The 27,237-nt window shown below is 50.4% G+C and overlaps 1 protein-coding gene across 39 annotated transcripts in view; it reads left to right on the top strand.

The window, feature by feature from the left end:
* LOC135577379 (transcription factor 4) overlaps nucleotides 1-27,237 on the top strand; it is a 176,395-nt gene that overhangs the window by 139,442 nt on the left and 9,716 nt on the right. For 26 of the 39 annotated variants that reach the window (XM_065046755.1, XM_065046757.1, XM_065046754.1 and 23 more), the window contains 7 exons: nucleotides 1,090-1,195; nucleotides 2,569-2,702; nucleotides 5,163-5,295; nucleotides 10,157-10,224; nucleotides 11,278-11,356; nucleotides 13,520-13,596; nucleotides 15,181-15,384. In XM_065046755.1, the coding sequence (XP_064902827.1) occupies nucleotides 1,090-1,195; nucleotides 2,569-2,702; nucleotides 5,163-5,295; nucleotides 10,157-10,224; nucleotides 11,278-11,356; nucleotides 13,520-13,596; nucleotides 15,181-15,384 (801 nt within the window). The remainder of the gene's footprint in view (nucleotides 1-1,089; nucleotides 1,196-2,568; nucleotides 2,703-5,162; nucleotides 5,296-10,156; nucleotides 10,225-11,277; nucleotides 11,357-13,519; nucleotides 13,597-15,180; nucleotides 15,385-27,237) is intronic. The other 13 variants (XM_065046751.1, XM_065046749.1, XM_065046746.1 and 10 more) reach the window with 5 other exon arrangements.

The following is a 27,237-nucleotide window of genomic DNA, read 5'->3' on the forward strand; positions in this document are numbered from 1 at the left end:
GTGCCAGGCGAGCCCCATGCCACACGGGGACATTCAGCCTCCCAAACCCTCAGCCTCGTCCTCCCCGCGGTTCATTTTGGGCTGTTTTCATGTGTTTCTGCCGAGCCCTTTGCTCGGCCGAGCTTCGCCGCTGGGTTTTTTCCCTTCCCTCCGGCTGTGACCTGCGAACAGGCGTCGTGCCAATTTTTGTGATCTGCTGCCTGCTTCAAAATGGAGGCAGGAAGGTATCCATTTTCATCAAGGAGATGACAGTGCTTCAGTCTTCCTGACCATCTGGAGAGAGGCACCTCCAGCAGACACAAAGAGCCGGCGCCTGGGCCAACCGCGCGGCACCGGCCGCGCTCGCCGCCTCGTCTCGGGGACGATTGCTCGGTTCGGTTTTGCTTTAGATGCTGGTCGGACGAAACCGAAGCGAGAAATAGAAGCGTCTTGAGGAAGAGGCGAGTTGCGGGAGGCTCCGGCGGATTAGCGAACACATGGCAGTAAATGAGGGTTTTGGCACACGTAGCCCGTTGATTGCACAGACAAACAAGGCCTGCGAAAGGAGGAGATTTCCCCCGATGTGTTGGTGGTCTTGTGTACATCCAGGTTTTTAATGGGCTTCTCTGGAAAGAGCGTGATTCCTGGGAATTTAATATCCCCAGATATGTTTGTAATTTTCAGTGTTCTCCAGAATGCTGGGTTTATTTGCTTTGTTCTTTGAGTTTGGGAAATAAAGTTTTTGACGGCCTCGCAGTGCTTTCGGTTTTCTTCCTAAGTGGGTAAAGTCTGCACGCTTGTGTAGGAGAAAACCAGCTTTGTTTCAGCTTTCTGTTTATTTTAAGCTCCGTAATGCTCTAGGAAGAACATATGTACATCTGTTTGTTCACTTTATTTACAGAAATCCATACTTTGACAAATACCTTGCAAATATCCTTGGTTAAAGCTGGAAAATGTCAGGCTGGGGTTTCTTTTGAAGCTTAAGATTTATTTTCCAGTCACACATCTACTGGGGTTTTTGTGCTCCGAGAGAGGAATTAGGCTGTGTTGTGAACTGATTTATACCGAGCAAGGTAAAAACTCGCCCTAAATGAGGCTTTCTTCCCATAGGTTTATGCCCCGTCAGCAAGCACTGCCGACTACAATAGGGATTCACCGGGTTATCCATCCTCAAAACCAGCAGCCAGCACTTTTCCCAGCTCCTTCTTCATGCAAGGTAAGACACGGGAAATCTCCGCTTGTATTTTCTGGGCTTGTATTTCGGTTTCTATGTCGTCGGGACACGCAGGAATGTCTTGTAGTCTGTACCATTACCATTAAAATGAAGACCCGCGCGTCTTCCTTTGTCCGCTGTGTCTCTGCCCGTCTTGTTTTGATCCTTAAGCAGCCAAATAAATAACTTCCCAGCCTCTTATCACCTCAGGTTCCCAAAGGCTTATTTCCAGCACATACTTTATGCCCACAAATTTGTGCGTGTACTTTGCTGTATTTTGTTAACGAGAAGGGTTTTTGTCTCACGCAAAGTATCAGTGCTACACGTGTGCCTGTTTGTGTGCATTTAGAGCAACCATTTTAAAACGAAGCCCTTTCTTTCATTTGAGGCTGGGTTAATTGTTCTTGTGTAGTCACTGCTGCCGGGTTATATGATTAGGTGCAAGTACAATGAAATTCGGTATAACTTGTCCAATAAAATTCTTAGAGTTCGGAAAGATCCACGCACTCATCTTTTGCCACTAATTAGCTTTTGAACACTCCTACATATGCTCTGCTTTAGCTAAGCAAAGGGTGAGTAAATGCGTTTAATTCAGCAGGACTGAAGTATTTGCAGGGCAAGGGAGCAGATTTGATTCTGCATAGAGATACAGACACTTTCTGCTTCACCCCCTTTGCAAAAAGGGGCCGTGACTGCAAAGAAAACTCTTGGCTTCAAACGTGAATAAATACCGCCCGAAGAGCAACCTGCTATGCAACTCCTATGGAGTTCTAAAGCTGGGGATTAATAGGCTTCTAATGATATCAAATATTTACCCTTTGCAGCGCTCAGCCCTTCTGCGGTTTTAAATGTTATCTCCTGGCAGATTGCTATTGAAGACATAAATGGGAGCGGAGGGCTGTTCAAACGGCCGGGCCGGTGCTGCCGGGCTGTTTGAAGTGCGGGATCAGGGCTGTAGGTGAGACAGACATCATCACTTTTTATTAGAGCGGCTCCTGCAGTTTGCAAAAGCCAACAGGTTTCCCAGCCCACGTGCCTCTTGCAGCTCTGCTGCCCCTCAGGGAAGAGTTACCTGGTTATCTGGTCACTTACCAAGCTCCTCAGCCCATCCTCCTTCTGCGGGCTTCAGCGTCTCAATGTTCAGACTTCTGTCTCTGAGTACATTTGGTATAATGGGGTTTATGTTCTTGAGTTTATAGTTCCAGAGCTAAAGCAGCAGGGAAGTTTCACACCTAAGCGCTGCAGCGAAGCATCGCAGGACGCCACGAGTATTCCCGTTTGCTCTGTTCACCTTCATTTTCACCCCGAAGCGCCGCAGCCCCGCTCGGGCGCTTAGGCCGGGCTTAGCGGCAGCGCTGTCCCCTCCTGTGTTGCAGATGGCCACCACAGCAGCGACCCGTGGAGCTCCTCCAGCGGGATGAACCAGCCCGGCTACGGGGGGATGCTGGGCAACTCCTCCCACATCCCCCAGTCCAGCAGCTACTGCAGCCTGCACCCGCACGACCGCTTGGTAAGGGACGTGGGGACGCGGGGGACACGGCACGGGGGTCACGGCACCGCCTCCTCCTCCGCCCGGGCCACTCGGGGATGTTCTGGTATCACGGCTGAATTGATTATGTGCAAATAACGCTGCGTTCCATCAACTCCGTTTTGGGGTTTGATTTATGGAAGAGGTAACGTGACAACCAGACGGCCAAAGTGAAGTAATTCTCCAAATGTGTGAAACGCCACGAGTCGTGTTTTTCCATTCCGTGCCTCTGCTTTTCCTTCTCGAAGCCCATTAAAAAGGAAGAGTAACGAGGAGGGCTGGTTTGGAGGGTCCGCTGCTGTGAGGTCTTGGAGGAGCATCTTTTGGGGAATGAGGAGAACTAAGCTCACTCTTGCCAATGGAAAATTAATTTGCAAACCAAATCTTTAAAGTCTCACATTTAATGAGGTTAGCACGCTGCTATGTGACATTAATAGCAAGTCAAAAGCAAAAGAAATTGCCTCAAAAACTGCTTAATCATGTCCTTATAAAAGGCATAATGAAGGCGCTAAGCAAACTTAATGTAACGTTGCTCTGAAGTGACAAGCATATATAATAAAAATGGAGCATAACTTTTAAAACCCCATTTAATCTCATTTGTTATCTACACCGGTGCTCGTTCATCAGAACGAGGTGGCTCTTGGTGTCAGCTCAGGCTCTGTGTTCAAGTTTAGCTCCGTTCTGAATGTCTCGGCTTTGTAACACGCAGGGGCTTTTCCTGCAATGTAAAACAAGGAGGGATGTTCCACCTAAAGGCCTCCACATGTTTTTGTATGTAGATATTATTAGATTTATCCTAAATTTCAGAGGTGGTGAGGACCACTGCTGCTATTTCAAGGTGCAGGTGTTTAGTGCCGATGATGCTCGTATTAATTGTTAATTATGCGTGGCTGGACTGCCAGAGCCTTCTGTATTTTAGGTGGCTTGAGCTTGTCAGTCACTTGCAGAGAAAATACATATAGAAAAAGAAAGGAAGAAAAGCCGCTATTGGTTATTTTCACTCTCTCAGGCATATCAGTGATTTTCGAGGTAGATGCATTGAATATAGAGAACAGTTCACGACGCCGTATTCACATCCCCTGTTTTCCTACAACGTTTGGCAGCTGCGGTTTGATGTCTCCTGAGAAATGGGCAAACCCTAAACCAGCACTTTGATATGTGCCATGGACCAGCCATGGGGCTCCTTGAGCCGAGTGCTCCGCGTTCACTCCTTTCTCCATCCCAGGAGGAATTCCCATCAGCTCCAGGAATTCCCATCAGCTCCAGGAATTGAGTTCTGCCGTGGCAGCCGCTTTGGTTTGGGGCTGCAGTCCTGGAGCGGTTTATGAGTCAAAGATGTTATTCAGACCTCAGTCAGAGTTGATGGTCATTTTTCCATGAATAGGAAAAACAGATTTAGGCTGTGCTGGTTGCGTTCTTCGAGATAACCTTCAGGTATTCAGTTACTTGGCACTTCATTATGAGAAATCCTGAAGCAGTAACTGAATGGCGGGGAGGATGTTCTCAGGCAGCTTGCTCTGCGGAGCCTGGGGGCACAGAGCTGCTCTGGCACTGATTGCAGCTCATGGGCCAGGTCCTGCTGTGCGTCTCCAGCTCCCGTGCTTCTCAGGAGGCTTCAGATGGAGTCTGGAAAACCCAGAGCCGGGCACATTGCGGGACCTGCCTGCACACGGTCCTACACCCATTACAGCACTAGTGTGCCGGGGGTGTTTAAAAGAGGCGGAGATGAGGCTTTTAGGGACAAGGTGTAGTTGTGGGCTTGGCAGTGTTAATGGTTGGACTCGATGATCTTAAAGGTCTTTTCCAACCAAAATCATTCAACGATTCTGTGTCAGCCAGGTTTATAGTTTTCAGCAAAAACCTCGACCCGTGTGACGGGAGTGAAGGTTTGTGTTGGTGCAGCCACATGGCGACCAAAGTCCCGTGTGTCCCTCAGACACGTGTCTGAGAACCCGATGGGTCACGTTTTCCCGTGTCTGTCATGCAGGCGCTGCAGCGGGAGGGAAAAGGGAGCGCGTTGAGTTCTGGGGTGCCGCTGTGTTTCCTTACGGCACCATTTGTAAACCCGGCGCTGCACGGCTTGGCTTTTCGTGTCAGAAGCAGCGTGGGGTTTCTGCCGCGTCCCTGGGAAGGCTTCTCCTCCAGCCGCTACCTGTCCCTCCCAGAACGCTTGGCTTGATACATCGCCTCGGTTTTCTTCCATCATTTCTTCTCATTACGTCTTGGTGGTTCCATCATCAGCCACGAAACGCTCCCTGGGGATATTTATCCGTATCAGAGAGGCGTACGCTGAGTCTCCTCGGGGAAGGAAAATAGGCTCCCTGCTTAGTCGTAGGGCCTTTCTCCCTTGGGTGAAGAATGACTGGGGCAACGTGAGCGCCCTGCTGCCTTCCCTGTTCCCAATAACTACAACATTGCCTTTTGTAACCCTTCTTGCTGCAGAGCTACCCGTCCCACTCCTCAGCAGACATCAACTCCAGTCTTCCTCCGATGTCCACCTTCCACCGCAGTGGCACCAATCACTACAGCACGTCTTCTTGCACGCCCCCTGCCAACGGGACGGACAGCATCATGGGTGAGTCGGGCTGGGGGTGCCGCTGCCACCCCAGCACCTCCCGTCCCCCGCTCCGACCCGCCCCGGCGCCCTGTGCTGGAGCCAAGAGACCAAGGCGGAGGGTTATTCACTGATATATCACGGTGTGCGGAAGGACTGGCTTATCAGCCCAGTAGGTGCAGAGAGGTAGCAAATATTTAATGGAAATAAGTATTATTTATTATAATACATCATAGTTGACCTTCGCCTCCTTTGCTTACTCATTTTCCTACTACTTTTTGTGAATTAAATATCGCAGCAGAGCGCTTTGCCTCAGAGTTCCTATGGAAAACGTTGCACCAGCTAAGTGCCTGATCCCACTAGTTTTCTTGTCCTTAGCGATTGAATGGCCTGCAGTGCCGCGTGAGGTGATAATTCTGTATCAGGACATTCATCCCCTTCAGCTCTTCGCTGGGTTTCCACGTGGTGTGGGCGACGTGTGGAAACGTGTAGGGAAAGAGCCTCTAACACTGCAGAGAGTCACACTGGGAATTAAGAGCATACCTCTCCATCCTTAAATATTTGACGAATACCGCTTCGTGCTTAAATACAGGAAATAGAAAAATATTGCTTGCCCCTATCTCAAAGAGCAAATAAAGCTAATGAAATAATTGGTAAATAGGGAACACGTCGCTGGCCACATGTTTCAGATTACACACATGACTCTGTATTGAGCGACTGCGAGCAGGACTAATGCAGTAAGAATGGAGGGTGGGTTGAAACATTAACACATGGGCATCATATTTTTCAAGGTCTCTGAACAAAGGAGAAACTAAATACAGGCTCTTCTTAATTTGTCACTGTCTGAGAAGAATGTATCCCATTTCGGGATAGCATTTCTGTGCTCAATCTTGCCATTCCACGGAGAGTTCTTCCTTTACAGCGCGTTGCCGCCTCTGTGCACGTGACGCAGGAGAATCTCTTTCTCCCTCAAAAAAAGTCTTAATAGTGTCAAATTTAGTCCCAAATTAGTCTTTGCACAGCTGTGCAGAAGCCATATGGTCACTTTTAGGGACCTAAAACCTTGCGGAGGGATGTAGGAGCATGAGTGCAAACTGCTGCCCTGTGTCCCAGAAAAGTGCCCAAACATCCCCTTTAAAACCAGCATCTGGATTTTCATCTGGATTCATCCCCTGAAAAAAACCCAGTGTGAATCAGAAGAGCACCAACACAAACACGCGGAATTGTCGTAGCAGCTGTAAATGTTCAACAAGTAGTGCTCTTGGGCTCCGTCTGAACGGAGGGCTGCAAAAGCACGGCTGGGATCTCGAGGCAAGCCCTGTTCTCCTCCCGAAGCAGTGAACCTCCCCCATGTCTGCCCACACGCTCCTGTCCCCGATTTGCCCCAGAACGCCATTTGTGCCCATCCCGGAGAAAACCCTTCCCAGGGATCGGCCTTGGCCGGGCTTCATTTTATTCTAAGCGTCAGCGTTCCGTCCTGTGAGCCCTGCGGGGCTGGGTGCGTGAGCAGGCGCTGCCGCAGACAGCGCCGCCGCGGCTCCGGCCCGCGCGCGTGTCCACCCCGCTCGCTGCCTTCGCCTCCCGCGCCGTGCTGTTCGTGTGACATTGTGCGCTGTGACGTGCAGCTTTTCCAGGAGAAGCATGATGTGCGTTTCCCCTCGAGGCGCTGCTTTCGCGGTAATTTTATTACCCGAGCAGTCGCATAATACCGCACTGTATATTCTACAAGAACATTAAGCCGCCGGTTCCAGGAGGGTGGTGACCTGTCGCGCACCATAACAACATTGCTTTTATGCAGCGATGTCACTTCCTCATAATTTGGGAGGATCATCAGCCGTGAATACCGAGATGGTGCAAGATTTTCCACCCTTCTTTACATAGGAACGTAATTTCCAGTCTGCTGTTTCAAAAAGAACAGCGCGAGGTTGTACTCCAATTTAAACTATAAACAGTCTGGCTGGAGTTCTCTCATAGGAGGCTCCAGCCTATCGGTTACACTAGATGCTTCGCTCGCTAGAATTATACTCGCTGAGATACAGATTCCTGGAAGTTTATTCAATAATCTTCAGATTTACAATCGGCATCCCAGCAGCAGGACGTGGAAAGGCTGCACTTCATCATTCTGTCCCCTCGCTTTCCAGTGCAGAATTGTTCTTTGCAGAAACACGCTGAGAAAGTTGGAGGAGATGAACTGTAACAATAAACATGCTCTTCAACAGAGTTACAATCAATCCATCAAAAGGTCGCGGGCTTTCACGATGTCTTCAGCATATTAATTGTCTTAGGAGTGGGGAAATATCTCACCAGTAGAAGCGATGGGTTTGGTGCTGTGTTTTCGAGTCCCGTTTTCAAATCCCGTTCCCAGGTTATCTGTGTCTTCGGCATCATGCCAAAACTTGGCCTTCTCACGCGTTCGGTGGCCAAGTGCGATCCTGGCCGTTTCTGCAGCTCCGGGACATCCCTGCCCCGTTCCTCACCTCTTCATGGACCCGCTGGCCATGCAGCCGTCTGCTCCGTGGGGATGGACCTCACCCGCTCTCATGCCTTTTCCTGGAAGTTTCCTCAAGCGTTCCCTTGCTCTTGCACCCGTCCTTGATTCATTAATTGAAACCTTTATACTTCATTGAATTAAAGCTCAACGCGTGCAATGTCTTGGCTGAACCGTGTCCCTGCGCATTTGGGGGAGTTTCACAGGGTTCCTTGCACTGAGCTCTTGAGCGTTTTGTGTAAGAGCTTGAAAACATCTGTCCTTGTTCAGAGCAAAAGCTCCTCTACGGAACGGTCCCGTCTTCCTGGTAACTCTCCTCCCTTACAAAGCGAATTGTTCATTCCTGCTCTGGTAATCTCTCTCCTAATAAGTTCGGAATCTGCAAGAATATCCTCACTTCCTGCTATCTGAAGATAGTTCATTTTCTTCCCGAGCCCTTGGGAGGTGGTTTTGGTGAAAGCCCAGAGTGCAAAGCTCTTCCCTTTACAGAATCACCTCTATCCATGTGCTCAGCATGGTTTTGAATTGATTTCAATTTGCAGGACGTGCTTGCCTCCAGAAAAGCAGTGTTGGTTGTGCAATGGGCTGTGTTTATCCATAGGGATATTGCTCTTTGTTAATCTTTCCTTGTTTTTTCAATATTAGGTTTTAAATCTCCCTGCTTTCTTCCCTCCAGCCTGGGTTGCTCTAAGCAGCCACTTTTACTCTGCGCTTAAACAAGTGTGGGTTTGAGTTTCTTGAGAGCTCTTAGAAGCTTCATTTGGCTCTTTATTTTGCTTTTTATTGCCTTATTTTAAAACCTTTACATTGACGCTTCACTTGGAGCCAATTTTTGACTAATCCCACGGTTTGCATGTAGAATAGTTAGTGATACAAGAAATGAAAGCATACAGATGAAAAGTTAGCCGAATGTAAGTAATCTGAGCTATTCAGGGACACGAGCACTTCCAGAAGATCTCTCTACTTATATCTTGGTCCTTCACGCAGAAGGTGCCCTATTTACCTTCCTTTGCCCATTTTGCCACCGATGGCTGTTCTCCATGAATTTGCCCCGTTCTTTTTAAATCTATTGCTTTGTTTGGTCTTTGCTTACCTTAAAGCAACAGGTTGCCCCATCTAACTGGCCACGAGTGGAAAACAACCCTTTGGTTGGTTTCTTTGAATGGGTAGGGTTCATTGTATATATTTTATACTTTCATATTGAGTATATCTGAAGAATTCCTTTGTTGTTAGCGGTAATTAACACAAGGATGTGGCGCTGCCGGGTTTGTAGGAGCAGGACCGGTCCCTGCGTTGGCTTCTCCCGCAGGAGCCGTGCAGCTCAGCTCGTTAGGAGAAGCCAGCCTTCAGACAGCCAAATGGAGGACTTAATTTTACAGTAATGCAGTTAGACTCACTTAGAAGAAGGAAAAAACAATGCATGATTTACATTTAGATTCGCAGTTCACTTTAGAGCGAAGTCACTGGATTTCTGGACATCTGCCTGGTATCATTTGAGGCACAAAGCTTTGGGTTGTGATTTACAGCGTTAGATTACCCCGATAAGCTGCATCTCTGATGGCATCGCCTCTTCTCTCTGTCTTCACGTTTCCTTATATATCTTTCTTTATACATCTCAACGCCTGATTTCAAACCGAGCTGGGATCACACGTTCCTTCCCACGCCCCGAAGATTTAACTGAATAATACGGGGGTGAAGCTCAGAGGGGGGTTTTAATAATATCAATGACCAAAAAAGCTCCTGTGCTTGTCCATTGTGGTGCAAACACAGGCAATTTGGTCCCCTTCCCCGGCTTTTATATAAAAGGTACAAGCCCATCACCTTAGAGATATAAAAAATCATTTCATGAAATACTCAGGAAGTGTTCAAGTGAAGTCAATAGGAACAGTTTTGAAAGGTCCCTATGGAATTCAATAATGTCTTTAAAACATGCATTGGAGAGTGTACAAAGGACCAGGGTCATGGGGCAAGTGAGGAGAACACTAAGTCCATTTTATATGTGAAATATTGCCCTGTTATATATGGGTGCTAAGAGTATCCAAGGAAAACCCTTGTTAGAGTGGATTTGCACATCCCAAAGCACCTATTTGCCACACCTTTGAGCATCTTTTACTATTAGAAGCCCTTTGTTCAGAAGAAGTAAATCCATTTGGCCAACTGCTATCAAATAAGCCGTATATTTAAAAAAAACCAGCATGTCAACTTTATATTTTATCTGCAAAAACGGAGCATGAATGTGTTTGATATCTACCTTAGCAAACAAATTAATGGCAATTAAAGATTAATTTTATGTAATTAGCATTAAAATGCAATTAAGTCATGAGTAAGTGGACCAGGAATAGAAGTCGACGATGCCTTCGTGCCTGATTTGACATGGAGTCTCTTGTTTTGCAGCCAACAGAGGAAGCGGGGCGGCAGGCAGCTCGCAGACCGGGGACGCGCTGGGGAAAGCACTCGCCTCTGTAAGGAAACATTTACTTTGGAATACACCTTTTACCATTTTCAAAGTGTGCCATTTAAGCAGAGTGGGACGCTTGGAGTCCGAGATGCGCAGCAAAACGGGAGAGATCCGGTCGCGGAGTCACTGGCGAGCGAAACGTTGAGCGAGCAGTGCAAAGTGGGGTCTGAAACGTTTGAGGCTTCATTTAGTGTAGAGTAGAGCTGGGAAGAGGGGCCGGCTTTCCGGGGAGCCGCGTCCGTCAGTCTGTCCCCCCGTTCCCTAGGGCGAGGGAGGGCTGAGCAGAACGGCGGGACGACTCGTGCGCTCCCCAGCCACCCGCAAACGGGATTCCTTTGGAATTTGCTGCTAGATTTTCTCTTTTCGCGGCACTTTCCACCTATTCGGTCCCTGTGGTTGCTGTTAGAGTCAGCGGTTACCAGCTCGTACCCGGGTAGCGGGGGCACGGCGGTTTGCCGGCTCCACGCGGGACTCCAACCTGCCGTGCCCCCGCTATTGCCGCGGTACCGGTTGGCACGGGCTGATTTTAATAAGGACCACTAGAGTTATTTTCTGGGCAGAGTGGGTTCCATTGAGTTCTCATGAGAGTTAATATATCTATATATTTTTTTGCATATTCTTCGATGCTTCATTAAAAAAGAAAATTAAAAAAAAGGCGAAAAGTCCAACTCTAGTTTGCCTGAAAGAACCGATACAGTACAGAATCCACTTTGAAGTGGTGCCCTGACAAATGGCACGAGCGGGGACACCTTGTTCAGTGACACTCATTTGTAAAGCAGCCTATGCAATGAAAATGTGTAGATCTACCGTAGCAGATCCACGTGACGATCAGAAACCATCGCTTAATTGGCTAGTGTCTGTTCCCATCAAATGGGGTCTGTTGTCTAGCTTCCTGCGTCTAATACAGTTTTGTCTTTATAAAAGTATTAATATTTGAATAAGAGGCTTTTTAACCTGTCCTGCTTTCATTTAAATGAACTGAATGCATAAGAATTCCATATTTCTTTCTGCATCAGTTTGTGATGGCTTTAGATTAATTCTGTATCATCTTTTAAAGATCTATTCTCCAGATCACACCAACAACAGCTTTTCATCAAATCCTTCAACTCCTGTTGGTTCTCCCCCTTCTCTCTCAGGTATTGTTGTTACGATTCTATTTTACTGAACGTTTCAGGGTGTTTTTTGGTAGGAGGCGCCGAGCGAGCTCCCGCGGTGCCGTGTGCTCCGCGGGGGAGCCGGTCCTTGCAGCCCCAGGCGTCGGCAGCAGCGCAGCGGGCTCCCGTGCTCGTGGCTCTGCAGTCCCCTTGGGCGCAGAGATTGTCCCCGTGCGGGGACATGCAGGCCCTCGTGGCAGCCCCACGCCTCCTCGGACATTCCCAGGGCTGATCTGTAGAATCCGTCTCCGGCCACACCGAGCCCCAGTTGATTTTGTACTTCGTTTACAATAATTGCGCATTTGAACTAAACCCGCTTTCCTGATAACAACCTAAACTGAAAAGACCCAAAGGCCCAGGGTAGTTCTCATGAGCATCAGGTGTTTTAAATGTTTCCCTGGATGTAATTCGGATTTCTTAAACCTGAGACCTTCCAGCTGGAGCGTCAGGCTTCTCCTCCCACGCAGCGCACGCTGGCGCCTTGGAGGAGGCCTCTTGAGGCAAGATCTAGATCCCAAGGAACCCAAGACCCCCCAATATCCTCTTTGCATGAGCCCTGGATGCTTGTAACCTCACCAGGAGTCCTAAAAGGCAGCCGAGGCCGCCGAGTTCCCACAGGGCAGACGCGTCCCTCGTTGTCCATGGGCCCTGAGAGTAGCGGGACAGAGGTGGAAGGAGCTCCTGGGCTCCTCATCCTGCAAAGTGATGCCCCAGCCACAGAGACACAGACCTGGGGGGACAAAACCCTTTTGGGAGGAGGGATGAGAGGCTTGTGCGAGGCCCAGGAGGCCGGGGACACCGCGTGTACCTCTGTCACACTGAAGGAACACGTCACGTGGGGGTGACACACAGCAAGCGTCCCCACAAAGCCACCCCTAGCAGGGGACAGAGCGACCACCCGGCCTGTCAGAGCTTGGAGCGGGGTCCCGCAACTCCAAAAATGCTGTTATTTTGCCCACAATTTTAGCACCCCCAGCACTGGGGCTGCGTTTCTCTTCACAAGGTGCTTCCCAATGGAAGGGGCCGAGCCAAAGGGAAACATCCCATTTCAGTTTGGGCTGCTGGGCTTTCTGCAGGCTCTGCGGGGAAAGAGGGAGAACCCAGTGTCAAAATAAATACAAATAAGGACTATAAGTGCATTTAAATAGGAGCTGAAAGCGTTGAGCATGCAAGACGCTTTCCCTCAAGGATATCAAGTTAAAAACTGTTTCAAAAGTAAAGATCGCAGCTCAGTGCTGTAGCAAAACCTCAACTAAATGCTCCATGGGGACCAGGGAAGGGAAGATTTAAGTTTTAATTAGAACTGGCATAATTTTGGCTTTTATGAGAAAACAAAATCTTAACTGTGGGAGCCTAAAACCAGATTGCCATGAGTTCCACCCTGGGCTGTCCCAGTCCAAGCAAGCGCCGCTCGGTGTAGACAGCACGGTTCAGATCCTGATAGTGCCATCTCAAATGCTTAACCCCGCTTTTCGAGATCGTTCAGGAGATCACTCGTTTGAAAGAGTGTTATAAATTATCTAAGCGTTGTGCTGTATATATATATATATAAAAGCTGTTGGGAAAATACTTTAAAAAAGGCCTTATTTTCCCCGTGTTTGCCTCGGAAGGGCTGTGGGGGGCAGGACCCCTTTTCTCCCCGCGGCAACAGGAGCAGGATTAGAGCAGCGGATACAAACCCGAAGGTTTTGGCTCAGACCGAACACTCCGCCCCGAGAGAGCGCAAACCTTATCGGCCTATACGTGAATGTTGCGTGCGGTGCTTTCACTCGCCATTTTTTATTAGTAATATTATTATTTTATTAAAGATTTTGTAAGCTCGCTGGTGGGACGAGGTCATGGGCGGCGTGGAGCGTGTTGTCTGTGGCTCCTCCATCCACCAGCGCCACGTTTGCTCCTCGCTGAGCTGCAATGAATGCGGCCCTGTATGCGGAGTTGCTCTGTGGCCTGCATCTATGTGCTTCGCTACAAAATACCTTTCTTTTTCTTTTTTTTTTCCATCCGTGTGTATTTTGGAAGTTCTCCATATGTCTGCTCTATAGTCTATCTGGAATACGGCATTTACATGTCTACAAAACTGTCCAAAAAGTTTGAAAGACATTTTTGTTTGCATAGTTCTAATGGTAATTCCGATTTTACTATTAGCAGGCACAGCTGTTTGGTCTAGAAATGGAGGTCAAGCGTCATCATCTCCCAATTATGAAGGTCCCTTACACTCTTTGGTATGTTTTGATTGGTGACCTCCTCTGCCTCAGTATTTTACTTGCTGTTCTTTCCATTTCTCATCCATTCTTCTCACACAGGTTTTCATTTCGTTAGTGACCACTTAGGCCCTCGGGCTTGATTTCCCCACCTCTCAGTTTGTCTCATGGGTGCTCTGGAGATCCGTGATGCGGTTTGAGGTGCTGCTGGCCAGGGTCTCCTAATCCACCGGGGATGTTGTGTTGAAACTATTGAAAAGGGAAGCGAGGACCACAAAAATAAGGGGCTGCTGAGCAGGTGGATGGAATAGGTTGAGGAGCAAAGGGGAGTAGAAAGCTGTGGGGCTGTCACGCAGGACGTTGGCCTATCGCTCGCGTCTCTCCCTGAGAAACACCAGCAAGCTGAGCTTACCCAGCCAAGCTACTCCTAAATGCTCATGTGGCAGAGAGGGTTAAAGAGGTGTCAGTAAGACTTGGTGCCTTCCTTCATGGAAGGGTGAGCGAGAGCCGGAGCTGGCCAAAGGCACGGTAGGACAGGGGGGAACTGCACAAAGCCCCGTGTCCTCCGGCTCGCTCTTCTCGGTTGGTTGTTGGTCTCAGGTGGAAGTGCAGGTGGTTTCACTGAGCGGTGTGGAATGCCTGACATATTGTCGGGTGTAAAACACATAGCGCTAGAGCTTCAAAGTTTCCTTAAGAACAAAGCAATCAGCTAATAGCCGAGAGGGCAGCATTGAACCCGTGGAGCGGGCCATACCGCACTCCTGTTGGCTTCGTTAGCAGTTTGCCAGGGTCAGGAATCAGCATGGACTGTTTTTCCTGCCCCAATACAGAAATGTTTCTCGTGATTGACTGTGATATTTTCTAGGCTCTCTGTCTTCGGGACGTTTCTTAGTTATTTGGAGAGCAATGGGTTGGTTTAGAGATGTGCTGAAGAGATCCATCAGCTCTGCCTAATCCTGTCTGCAGCTCAGGTTCCCCAGTGCTTCAGGACTGTCCTTGAGAGCTTCCCCCTTTGTACTTAATGAAAGAGCAAAGAGTTGAGGTTCCCCGCTCCGCAGACGGGTCGTTCCCAGAGCAGGACACACGGACACGTCCTGTGTGACGAGCGGCCGAAGCCTCAGCCGTAGGACCTGGTAGTTTCTCCTTGTGTGTGATCCTGGGATTAGTCGGGGGGAGGAAAATCCCGGTCAGAGCTTGATTATGATCAGTGGTATATTTGTTTCTTTACTTCTACTTCTTTTTTATTTTTTTATTATTATTTTTTTTTAAGTATCACTAAAACTTTTCAAAGACACAGAGGGCAACATATGTACTGTAATGATTATGTTCATGAGGAATCATTGAACCTGTTTTGCCCATGAAAATCAAAGCTGTACTCGTGTTAACCATGCTCTCTCCTTCCCCGCAACGCTACTCTAAATGTTACCTGAGGGAAACAGAGAAAAGAAATAGAAACCAAAACGAACCAAAAGGCCCAAAGCGAGAGAAATAAAGAGCAAGGGGTTGAGAAGGGAGGACGGGCTGTCCGTGCCGTCCCACGCACGCCGGGCAGCGCCCGGTGCCCGGCGCCTGCTGATGCTCTTCCCGCTCTGTGTGTCCCCACAGCAGAGCCGCATCGAGGACCGCCTGGAGCGGCTGGACGACGCCATCCACGTCCTGCGCAACCACGCCGTGGGCCCCGCCACCGCCATGCCCGGCGGCCACGCCGACATGCACGGCTTGATAGGGCCCTCGCACAACGGAGCCATGGCCGGGCTGGGCTCCGGCTACGGCACCGGCCTGCTCTCCGCCAACCGCCACTCGCTCATGGTGAGTCCTGGCTTCTCCGTACCGGGGTGTGCGTATCTGCGGGGAGAATGCTGCTTTTCCCTTGGGCGGGGTGTGCGTGCGAGCTGTTGTGTGGCTGTGGAGGACAGAAAGCTGAGCGGAGACCTTCTTACAACTGCCCGGAAGGTGGAGCATGGAGGGGTTGACCTCTGCGCCCAAGTAACCAGCAACAGTATGAGAGGAAACGGCCTCAAGTTGCACCAGGGGAGGTTGAGGTTGGATCTGGGGAACAATTACTTCCCCAAAGGGCTGTGGGGTCTTGGAACAGGCTGCCCAGGGCAGTGCTGGAGTCACCAGCCCTGGAGGGGTTGACAATACACACAGGTGAGGTTCTCAGGGACATGGGACATTAACGTCAGGACTCGATCTTGAGGGTCATTTCCAACCAAAATGTGTGTATGTGCATGAGATGCCAGCTGTGTCCCCATTGCTGTTTGTCCCCAGCTGTGCCCTCAGCGGTTGGTATTGCTGGTACCCAGCTGCTCGTTAACCGTCCTTGCTAACGAAGCCTGGGTTGGCTGAGGGCTCCTGAAACGCTTGTCCCTTTTTGCTTTCGAAACGATGTCACCAGTGCTGTGTTTTACTCAGGACCCACCTCTGGCTTGGGAATCCGGGTGCAGTTCTTACTGTAAGGCTCAGCTTTGGCATGCAGGGCTGGAGGTTTAAGGAACAGTAGCTAATCCTGTCCTTGTTCTAAACACATGCTTAAAGTCGGGGGGAGAAGGGAGAAGCTAGAGCTGGACTAGAAGTGGGCTGTGCTTCACTCGGGATTACACAGCCCTTCTCCAGTGTGAACTAAGCGGTGCACAAAGCCGGGCTTTGCTGACCCTCCTCGGGCTCACAAGCTCGTGTCCCCGTGTCCCTGGTCGGTCAGTGCTGCCTGCCCGGGTGACGTGCCACAAAAGCCCGCGGGATTAGGTCTGTAATTTGCTCTTCGTGCACCGCTCAGGTCTCCAGGACAGATGTCTTGCACTTTGCGGAGGAAATATTTTGCCGTCGCTTTCTCTCTCGCAAAGGAAAAGCTTGTCTCTTCAATCTTCTTTAATGTCAGAAAAATAATAAGGAAGAGTAGCTTACATAATGCATATGAGTCTACAGAAATCTTAAAGCAGAAGTTAATGAGAAACAAGGGTTCTGCAGCAGTTCTCGGTTAGGAAGCGCTGAAGCTGTGCACACGCAGAGCTGAACTGGATCAGTGCGATCTCCAACAGGATTCACAGGCATTCGCCTTTATACTTCCCATTTCCTTCCAGAAATAGAGTTGCTTGCTCGCACATGGAATGGAGGGAGGGAACGAGGGGTTACCTGCTGGGATTTTCAGATGGTTGAGGCTATTTAGGTTAATTAAAACGAGGGGAAAATAACGTGGGAAGAGAAAGGGACCGGACAGATTGGTGAGCCGGTCGCTGGTGCGCGGCGCTGGGAGGACTGGGCTTGATCCCGGCTCATCCCGCGGCCTAAGGGCAGGGCAGGGAGGACTGGGCTTGATCCCGGCTCATCCCGCGGCCTAAGGGCAGGGCAGGGCAGATTAGGAGAAGGAATTGCAATTAACCGTATGTGTCGGGAGGAGAGCATTTGCCTCTGCTGGAGCCACCTGGAAACTGCTCCTCAGTGTGCAAGAGTCCCGAAAAACAAGCCCAAAAGCCCATTGAATTGAAAAGGCGCACCCAAATGATGGAGTGATGGTATATGCTGGGGGTGTATAATTACATATACATACATGTATGTACGTTCCCTGTGTTGTGGTTTGGTTTCCCGTCTCAAAGTGTAGCGGAACGAGTTTGGGGACGAGCAGCAGGAAGGGCTGCGAGCGTGGCAGGATTTTCATGTGAAGGGAGCCCGAACAGATTGCGCTGATTTTGTTTAGAAAGGAGATGAATAAGAGGAGACATAATAGAGGTGCATAGAATAATGGGCGGCATAGAGAAGGTAAATCTAGCTCTCCTATTCATCCCGCCTTATAATTAAAGAACAAGGGGACATTCAGTGAACCTGACAAAAAGAAATACTTTTTATTCAACACACAATGACCTGTGAAATTCGTTGCTCCACGATGTAATCAAGGCCAAATGTTCAGAAGCATTCCAAATAGGATTAGACATCATCTGGAAAATGCAAACATTTTGAGTTTGATTTGACGGGATTCAGGCGGGATTCCTCCTTTTCTCTTTTGGCGAGGGAAGAAGAAAAAGAAAGGCAAACTTTGATGCCCAAGTGTGAGGAAGGAAGGAAGGAGCTTCTTCTGGTGGCCAATTATTCCATAATTACCACGTCCCTGCTGCTTGCTGGGGACAGTGGGTTAGGTGATTATACAATAATGAGCATCCAGTGTTTGGGGGAGCGGGCATTTATTCAGCAGGGCCGTCCCAAACCCTCCGAATTCTCCATTGGGTTTTATGTCTAACCCAAGCCTGACCATCACCCAGAGCTCTCACGACCCAGATTGGCCGCTATTAAAACATCCCAGCTGTCTCCTGCTTCCCCCACGTTGATTTTCAGGTGTCCTCACCCAGCTCCCCTTGACCAGACAGTTCTCCCCTTCAACTTGACCGCATACAACGCCCATAATTCCTATTACTTCAAGTTATTAAAATGTAACATCGGTTGTTGAAATGCAGCGCCTGAGAAAGGAAAATAAGGAGGGGTTTGCTTCTTTTTGATATTCTCCTCGTTAAATTAAACGTCGCTAAAAGCGATGTAAAATAGCATTAAAAGCCGTGACTTTGCAGATTAAAAAGGACACCAAATGTGAAGTGCGAGTGGTCTGGTGAAAGGTTGTGAGAGGTAAAAGGTGCTTTTTCAGCAGCTCCCTTCAATCCATCTCCTCTCCCCTTCCCAGTAAAATGAGCACGAAGCAGACATTGTTTTGCTGTGTGGCGGTCGCTGAGAATTCACAAAAGGAAAGTCGAGATTGTAATTTAGCTTGGCCTCAGGTAATCTGTTAAATACACTTGGGATGCATATAATCGAAGATTTTCAGTGGTACAAAGCTATTTTTTCCTCCAGTGTTTAAACAAAACTTCTTTTAATGAAGAAATCTGGCTTTATTAAAAGCCAGATCTGTGACTTACAACCGTTCCTGCGTATCTGCTCTCAATCAAGAGAAAAGAGCTTAACTTTTCTAGCTGTGTTGGCTTTGCATATGTTAAACTGCTGCAACACGCACCCAGGGCATCGCTTCAGAGACGGTTCCTTCCATAAATCTGCGCTCCTCACTTCACTACCAGATGTAGGTGAGGTTAGATTGAGACAACAAAAAGCAGCGACAACGAGCAACGCATCCAGCAATTCCTTCGCGTTCTTAGGGCTGCGGAGACTCTTGTTTTTTCAGGAGCGATGGGGTCGGACCGGTTTTGGTTTGGACTCTGCTAAATAAGTGGCAAGGTGGCTGAGTGGAATTCGGGTGCTTTGCGAACCAAACGAGGCTGTTTCTCTGAAAACCCCGAGTCTGCAGCATTACTCACTGTCTGCAGCCGCCGCTCGGGCGAAAGGAGTCGGGCCCGATGGTTTCTTTTGGAAAACTGGTCTGAATTTGGAAGGGAAAACATCAGAACAAAGGAAATAGTTTGGGAGTCGAGTCAGGCTGAAGTTCGCCTTTGACCATTTGATACATTCCACGCTGAAAAGGAAGTTGAAGGGGGGGGGATTTTAAAAAAGAGAAAAAAATCAAGGAGGATACTGGTAATGTTTTCCACATTTGAATTTTAATACATGAAACAGGCTATAAAAGGCCGGCCAGCTGCAGTAAATAAAGTAGCAGTGGGAGGTACGGGCCGGAAACTTGTAGAGAGCGGCTGTGCCCGCCGTGCACCCTGTGTGCTCCTGCCTGCACCCTGTGTGCTCCTGCCTGCACCCTGCCTGCTCCTGCCTGCACCCTGTGTGCTCCTGCCTGCACCCTGCCTGCACCCTGCCTGCTGCTGCCTGCACCCTGCCTGCTCCTGCCTGCACCCTGCCTGCTCCTGCCTGCACCCTGTGTGCTCCTGCCTGCACCCTGTGTGCTCCTGCCTGCACCCTGCCTGCACCCTGTGTGCTCCTGCCTGCACCCTGCCTGCACCCTGCCTGCACCCTGCCTGCACCCTGCCTGCACCCTGCGTGCTCCTGCCTGCACCCTGTGTGCTCCTGCCTGCTGCTGCCTGCACCCTGTGTGCTCCTGCCTGCACCCTGCCTGCACCCTGTGTGCTCCTGCCTGCACCCTGTGTGCTCCTGCCTGCACCCTGCCTGCACCCTGCCTGCTGCTGCCTGCACCCTGCCTGCTGCTGCCTGCACCCTGCCCGCTCCTGCCTGCACCCTGCCTACACCCTGCCTGCACGCTGTGTGCTCCTGCCTGTGCTCCTGCCTGTGCTCCTGCCTGCACCCTGTGTGCTCCTGCCTGCCCACTCCTGCCTGCTCCTGCCTGCACCCTGCCTGCTCCTGCCTGTGCTCCCCCCTGCACCCTGTGTGCTCCTGCCTGCACCCTGCCTGCTCCTGCCTGTGCTCCTGCCTGCACCCTGTGTGCTCCTGCCTGCACCCTGTGTGCTCCTGCCTGCTCCTCAGTCAGAATTACAGCAGGAAAGGCTCAAAATGAGGCTGTTTCTGAAATCCCAGCTCTCCGGTGCAGGAGCTCGGGGGGAAAAGCTGTTGCTGGGACCCCCAGCACCACCCAAAGCCGGGCCCTTTGTGGGGTCTGGGGCTCGTGGGGCAGGGGAGGTTCAGCTTTCCCACCCCGCGCACACCCAGCTTGCACAAACACGCGTGGTCCCCCGGGGACCAGCCGTGACGTTGGAGTTCAGCACATGCACCAGCGTTTGCGGGGCCGGAAACACGGTCACGAACAGCGAGGTGTGCTCGTAAAGCTGGGACCAAACCACCCCACACCCGCAAAGAAACTTCTGGAAAGAGGCAGGAGTGACCACAACGTGGGGGTTGTGTCACACTGCTCTTAGGAAACACGTTTATTCCGTGGCAGCGCACAAGGGCGTCGATTAAAAGCGTCGTAACCCACAAACTGGGCTGTGTTATTGCTAAGCTAGTGCTGGGAAGCCCAGGAGCAGCAACGCGGCCCGGGCCTGCGCATCGCCGCTCTTTACATCCACATTACAGTAACTTATGGAATTTTCCACTCCTAGGAGTTAAAGTAGCAGCTCGTGAAGTAATTCGGTTATGTCATCCCTACATAAACAAAAGTCAAGCGACTTGGCGTTATTTAAAAGGCAAAATGTGGCTTTTGCTGGTTTGTTGCAGTGTCTTTTGTGTTCCGAAGCTTTAGCACGGTTGTAGCGGCTGCAGCTGTGGTTTGGTTTTGCTTGTCTGTGTTTTTTAGTTAGCAGGTAGAATATATATTACCAAAAAAAACTGGACAGAATGACCTTATTGGAATGAAGTCGGGCAGAACAGGCACCGGTGCAGGTTTTATATGGCACCATTTTCTGCCTAATTGGTTGACATTCCTAATGCTGCACAATTACAGCCACTATCATATTTTTAAATTACTTCGGAGCTATAAACTTCATTTTGACCGGGAGAGAAACCACTGACCACTATTTAAACGGCACCTTTTCTGGAAGGCGTTGTCCTCGCACAATGGCTCCTTTCATTACTAAACCAGCTAATTAGGGCTGTGGTTAAACCCGTCGTGTTTGGTTTCCCGGGTTTGGGCTCCACAGCTGCCTGCTCCTTAAACTGCTTTTTGGTGCAATATGGTGAACTGGAGGAGCGGAGCGGGACGCGTGCTGGGGATGAAGGCAGCAGCGAGGGTGAGGATGCTGGGGATGAAGGCAGCAGCGAGGGTGAGGATGCTGGGGATGAAGGCAGCAGCGAGGGTGAGGATGCTGGGGATGAAGGCAGCAGCGAGGGTGAGGATGCTGGGGATGGAGGCAGCAGTGAGGGTGAGGATGCTGGGGATGAAGGCAGCAGTGAGGGTGAGGATGCTGGGGATGAAGGCAGCAGTGAGGGTGAGGATGCTGGGGATGGAGGCAGCAGCGAGGGTGAGGATGCTGGGGATGAAGGCAGCAGTGACAGTGAGGATGCTGGGGATGGAGGCAGCAGTGAGGGTGAGGATGCTGGGGATGGAGGCAGCAGTGAGGGTGAGGATGCTGGGGATGGAGGCAGCAGTGAGGGTGAGGATGCTGGGGATGGAGGCAGCAGCGAGGGTGAGGATGCTGGGGATGAAGGCAGCAGTGAGGGTGAGGATGCTGGGGATGGAGGCAGCAGTGAGGGTGAGGATGCTGGGGATGAAGGCAGCAGTGAGGGTGAGGATGCTGGGGATGGAGGCAGCAGTGAGGGTGAGGATGCTGGGGATGGAGGCAGCAGTGAGGGTGAGGATGCTGGGGATGGAGGCAGCAGTGACAGTGAGGATGCTCGAGATGAAGGCAGCAGTGACAGTGAGGATGCTCGAGATGAAGGCAGCAGTGAGGGTGAGGATGCTCGGGATGAAGGCAGCAGTGAGGGTGAGGATGCTGGGGATGGAGGCAGCAGTGAGGGTGAGGATGCTCGGGATGAAGGCAGCAGCCACGGTGAGGATGCTCAGGATAAAGGCAGCAGCAAGGATGAGGATGCTCGGGATGAAGGCAGCAGTGAGGGTGAGGTTGCTCAGGATGAAGGCAACAGAGACAGTGAGGTTGCTCAGGATGAAGGCAGCAGTGACAGTGAGGATGCTCAGGATGAAGACAGCAGCAAGGATGAGGATGCTTGAGATGAAGGCAGCAGCGAGGGTGAGGATGCTCGAGATGAAGGCAGCAGCGAGGGTGAGGATGCTCGGGATGAAGGCAGCAGAGAGGATGAGGATGCTCGAGATGAAGGCAGCAGCGAGAGTGAGGATGCTTGGGATGAAGGCAGCAGCCAGGGTGAGGATGCTCGGGATGAAGGCAGCAGAGAGGATGAGGATGCTCAGGATGAAGGCAGCAGCCAGGGTGAGGATGCTCTGGGCTGGGTAAAATCAAGCATCCAGGTGTGCAGACTTGGTCGCGGCATCATTTCCTCCCCTCCCTCCCTGGCCGTTCGGCGAAGAAGACTTAATATTCCTAATCCTGCACTTTAGGACCCTTTATATCTCCGGATTTAGCCAATACTTCAATGAATAATCATCTCTGTTGGAAAGAAATCGCAGGGATTATTGCAGTGACTTCCTCCGCTGGCCATGGCAACCCCTTCTCCAGAATAGGTCGCAACCGGTTGGTTTCCCTTAAAATACTTTAATTATCTCCCGTGGTGGGAAAGTGGGGTGAATTAGTGCTGGGGGGCAGCTCCCGTGGCCTCGCCTGGAGACGTGGCGCTTGCGCTTGTTGGTCCTTGGGCGTCATCTTCTCCCTCCTTTGAACGGCAAAGCCCGGCTTTGCCACTTTGGGCTCCGTTTCAACGGCGTTTGCACACAACTGGCTCGCCAGCAGCGCTTTCATAAGAGGTTTGGCGAGCTGCTCGGGACTCAGCGCTACTTCTTGCTCTAGAAAGAAATGTGAACTTGGCTTTTTTCCTGATTTAATGCCACTCTTAACGTCGTCTTTTTTTTCTTGATTTTTATTAAATCCTTTCTTTTTCTTTTGATCTTATTTATAGCTGAGCCACCGGTCATATGGAAACTATTATTGTATAGCTTGGAGATGAAAGACCTTGGTGCAGTTAAATAAGAGGGAATAATTTGGACCAATAATCCACACATACAGTGCGAGACCATTTGTGTCGGAGTGCCCTGCGCTGTTCCCTTTTTAATATAGCGCTAGAGGTTTCTGAGGGCTTTGCACAAATCTGCTTTCTGTCAGCCTTATAAATTTTGACAATATTGAACACATGTTAACATGCATCACCTTACAACTTGCCCGCCGCCTGCTTTTATTTATCTAAGTGGATAACACAAGGTCATGGGGTTTAGAGGGACAAAGCGTGTTGCTCGTTGCGTTTGCTCGTGATATCGGCAAGTTAGGACTAATCTCTTCCTAAGCGGAGCTCAAAGGCTGGAGGTGATAGTTTTCTTTTGTATTTCAACAGTTAATCGTAGGAAAGTCACCTCTCAGCACGAGGAGGGTTAACTGTAAGGAAAGGGGTGCAGTGCCCCCAACTTCTTACAGCTCGTGGCTGCTCCTTCCCATGCCCAAACTTCCAATGCCCACCTGTAAGCAATAAAAGAAATGTCTCTAGGACCATTTCTTGCTGCTCAGGATGCACTCCTGGGGCAGAAAGGTGTTTCCTTGCTCTGGAGGATGAAGTTTCCATCATCATATACACGACACACGGAAGCCGAGGTAATTCCAAGCAAAATCCAGGTTAGCAGGTGCTGTTGGGACGTACCGGTTGGAGGCACCATTGGTGAAACCAGCGGCTGAGACACAGCACAATAGTTGGGGTTCTTTGTCAGGAAAACATCTCCGTCGTGAAATGCTGAGTATTCGAGAATGAATTGCCACCTATTTTCTTAAAGCGGCTTCGCGTCCCTGATGAATGTACAGACAGCGCAGGCAACCTGGGATGCACACACACTTGCATAACCAGTAAAACCTGACGCTGGCACTGATACCTGTCACCGTATATGAAACAAAAACGCAAAGGTAAGAGAAGACAAGACGTAGCTACTGAAAATTTGCAGTGCCATAAAAGCCTAACGCAAGTGCGGTTCGGGCACCGTCTGGCCAGGTACCCGGTACGTGCAGCCACGAACGATTGTCAGCCTCCAATTTCCATCCCTGCCTTCTCTCTACTGCTACTTTTTAAACTTGAATAGCCACCAAACCAGCAAACCGGGGCTTCTCGTGGGCTTTTCCCTTGGGCTGGGTTATCGAGCGGGCTGTACGTGACACCACAGCGTGCTCGGTACCCGCAAGATGCAGGGCAGAGATTTGCACATCAAGAGCAGAGCCCGCTCACACCTCCCGTATCATTTTAGGATGTGTTCTTTGTCGGGTTGGTGGTTTTGACTCCAGTCTGCTGAGCGCTGCACTAGGAGCCTGTTTAAAGAGATGGGGCTAAATCAAATATTAATACAACTTCAAAGCGAGTTTGATTCTCTAAAGATAAGTAGTATTTCTCATCTCCACTCCCCGGCTGGGGGGAACGATTCGTATCTTGGCTCCGCCTCGGGGCAGAGCTGTTTGTGTAACAGACGAACCAGCGTCCCGCTGGCTGCTGAGGGAGGGGGATGCGCAAAATGCAGCAGCTTTTGTGTCCCCAGCGATGCGGGGAGCTGCCCGCAGCCATATCTCGCTTTTGGGCCCTAACACCTCGCATAGGACGGGCTTTATTGACATAAGTCGCGTCCCCCGGCAGACGGTGGCTCTGAGACACGTTTGGCACGTGGTGATGCTCTTGAGAAGGTGCCGGGCTGCTTGGGTGGAAACGTTTAAATGCTCAAAGGAGGAAAGAAAATGATGGTTAAAGAGAGCGGGAAATGGCCAGCCCGTTTTAGGGGACATCTGAGGCCTCAAGTTTGTTGTAAAAGTGGTTTTTTGGGTATTCACACTGGACGGAGCATCCTGTGGGCAGGGGAGATGCGGTGGCAGAATCAGCCCTGAGTCCTCTGCTCCTGGTTGGTTTGGATCTGTTGCGGTAGATACGTTCACATACACACAGATGTTTGCAACCCGAGTGGAGTCAAAGTCTTTCTGTGTCTCGGAAAATACACCATCCCATCTGGACATGGGGGAAAATGAGCTCACGTCAGTCACAGGGAGGAGAAATGTAGGGATGGCCATGGGTTGGCCATGAAATCTACCGGTTGGCAGGAAAAAAGCTGCAAATCTCACCAAGCAGCACTGATCACAGGGCGGGTTGTGAAAGAGAATTGGTAGTTGTTAGCACTCCCTTGTGAGATGCGACATAGATGGTTACCTGCCCCGTCTCTTGAGAACCTACAGGAGAAGAAATGTCAGGAAATCTTTGTTTTAAATAGAAAGAAAACTTTAGCTCGCTATGTCCGTGCTAAAGCGGTGGTGACTTTGTGGCGTGTTTTCTTTGCATTCAACACATCGATTTAAAAATCCTCCAAACCGTTTGCTGTCGATGATCACAGAAGGATGGTGAGCTGGGGATGGGGAAGAACAGCCCATTTCCCTGGCTCTTTTCTTTCATAGGTATGAAGACAAACCCCTTTTTCTCCCCTGAAAGGCGTCCTCAGGGTTTCATTGCGTTTTACCATTGAGATTTGCGGGAGCGCAGCCGTTAAGCGCCCCGTGACATCTGATGCTTTCTTAAAAGCAAATAATGCCCCTTCCAGTCTTTTCTTAGCGTCTCGTGGTTTGAAAATTCAAACGTCTCAACAAGGAGAGGGTTTTTGTCTCTGCTATTTTGCACTTGCTTTCGGTTATTTGCATTTGGTCTCGTAGTAAAAGATTTTCTCAAGTTCCCCTTGGCAGGGTTCCCTTTTATCTTTCTGCCTGCGGTCTCGACTTGCTGTTAACAATTATCCTATATTATCTTGTAAGTCTGATTAGAAACATCCCTCCATCTTTTTATCTGCCCCAGTACTTTTTGAGAATAAAGAGCGATTTCCAGTGCTCTGGTGGGAGCATGCAGGGACGTTCTGTCTGTCTGTCCTTCCGCACGTCTGTCCGTACCCCGCAGCTCTGAGCAGCGCCGCTCTTACCGCTCCGGGTGCTTCTATGTTAAATCCTCCTGCAAGTCCCTACAGTTTTACTCTTTGAATGCTTTACCTTTCTGGATGGTCTCCTTTATGTAACGAAGGAGCGACCCCGAGCCGCGGCGAGGGGGGACGATGCTTTGCAAGTGTTTAATAAACCCTTCCTCGCTGTGCCACGCGGAGTCACGGCGCCCCTTTGGGTTTGGGACCGGGTGGTTAATGAAATACAGCGAGCGCTCATTTGGACGAGGCTTCTCGTCTTTTGTGACACGCGGTGACGTTTGGGGGCTCCCGCTGTCAGAGGCTTCGCCGCCATTGCGGGGGAGAAACCGGCAGGGCCGCGAATCCGATCACCCCAAATGCCAGCGGAATGCCAAATTGAAATTCCTGCAGGATTTCCGACGGCAACGGGGGAATTGAGGAGCTCACAATTAAGCATATGGGCATTAAGATAATTGTCAGCTCTGTTGGCGGACATGATAGAAGACAGATGGGCAGGACTCGGTGCGCTCGGCGCCAGCACCCTGGGAGACGATTTGACGTTTTACCTGCCTGAGCTGCTCTGCCGGCTTTGTCACCAGGCGTGTGGCGCCGCGTCCTCCCCGGCGGAGTGCGCCTGCGGCTGTACGCGGCGTGCACAGGACGGCTGTACTGAGTATGCGGTGCGGATGTGCACAGCGTGCACGGTGCAGCTGTACAGGTGTGCGTGGCACAGCTGGATACGGTGTGTGTGATGCACGGTGTGCGTCGTTTATGTGGTACAGCTGTATGTGGTGTGCGCAGTGCGGCTGTGCACGGTGTGCGTGGTTTATGTGATACAACTGTGCGCGGTGTGTGCAGTGTGCACGGTATGGCTGTGCATGGCTTGCACAGTGTGTGCAGTACAGATGTGCACAGTGTACGTGGTACAGCTGTGCGCAGTGTGTGCGGTACGGCTGTGCGTGGCGTGCACAGTGTGCGCAGTACAGTTGTGCATGGTACGGCTGTGCGTGGTATCACAGTGTGCATGGCGCATGTGGTACAACTGTATGCAGTGTGGTTGTGCACAGCGTGCACAGTACAACTGTGCATGGCATGCATGGTGTGCACAATACAGTTGTGCATGGTGTGCATGGTACAGCTGTGCGCAGTGTGCCGTACAGCTGTGCACGGCATACACGGTGTGCACAGTATGGCTGTGCGGGGTGTGCACAGTGTGCAGGGTACAGCTGTGCATGGTGTACACGGTGTGCATGGTGCAGCTCTGCACACTGTGCATGGTGTGCGCAGTACAGCTCTGGATGGCATGCACGGTG

The sequence above is a fragment of the Columba livia genome, chromosome Z (assembly GCF_036013475.1).
Source record: "Columba livia isolate bColLiv1 breed racing homer chromosome Z, bColLiv1.pat.W.v2, whole genome shotgun sequence".
Lineage (NCBI taxonomy): Eukaryota > Metazoa > Chordata > Aves > Columbiformes > Columbidae > Columba > Columba livia.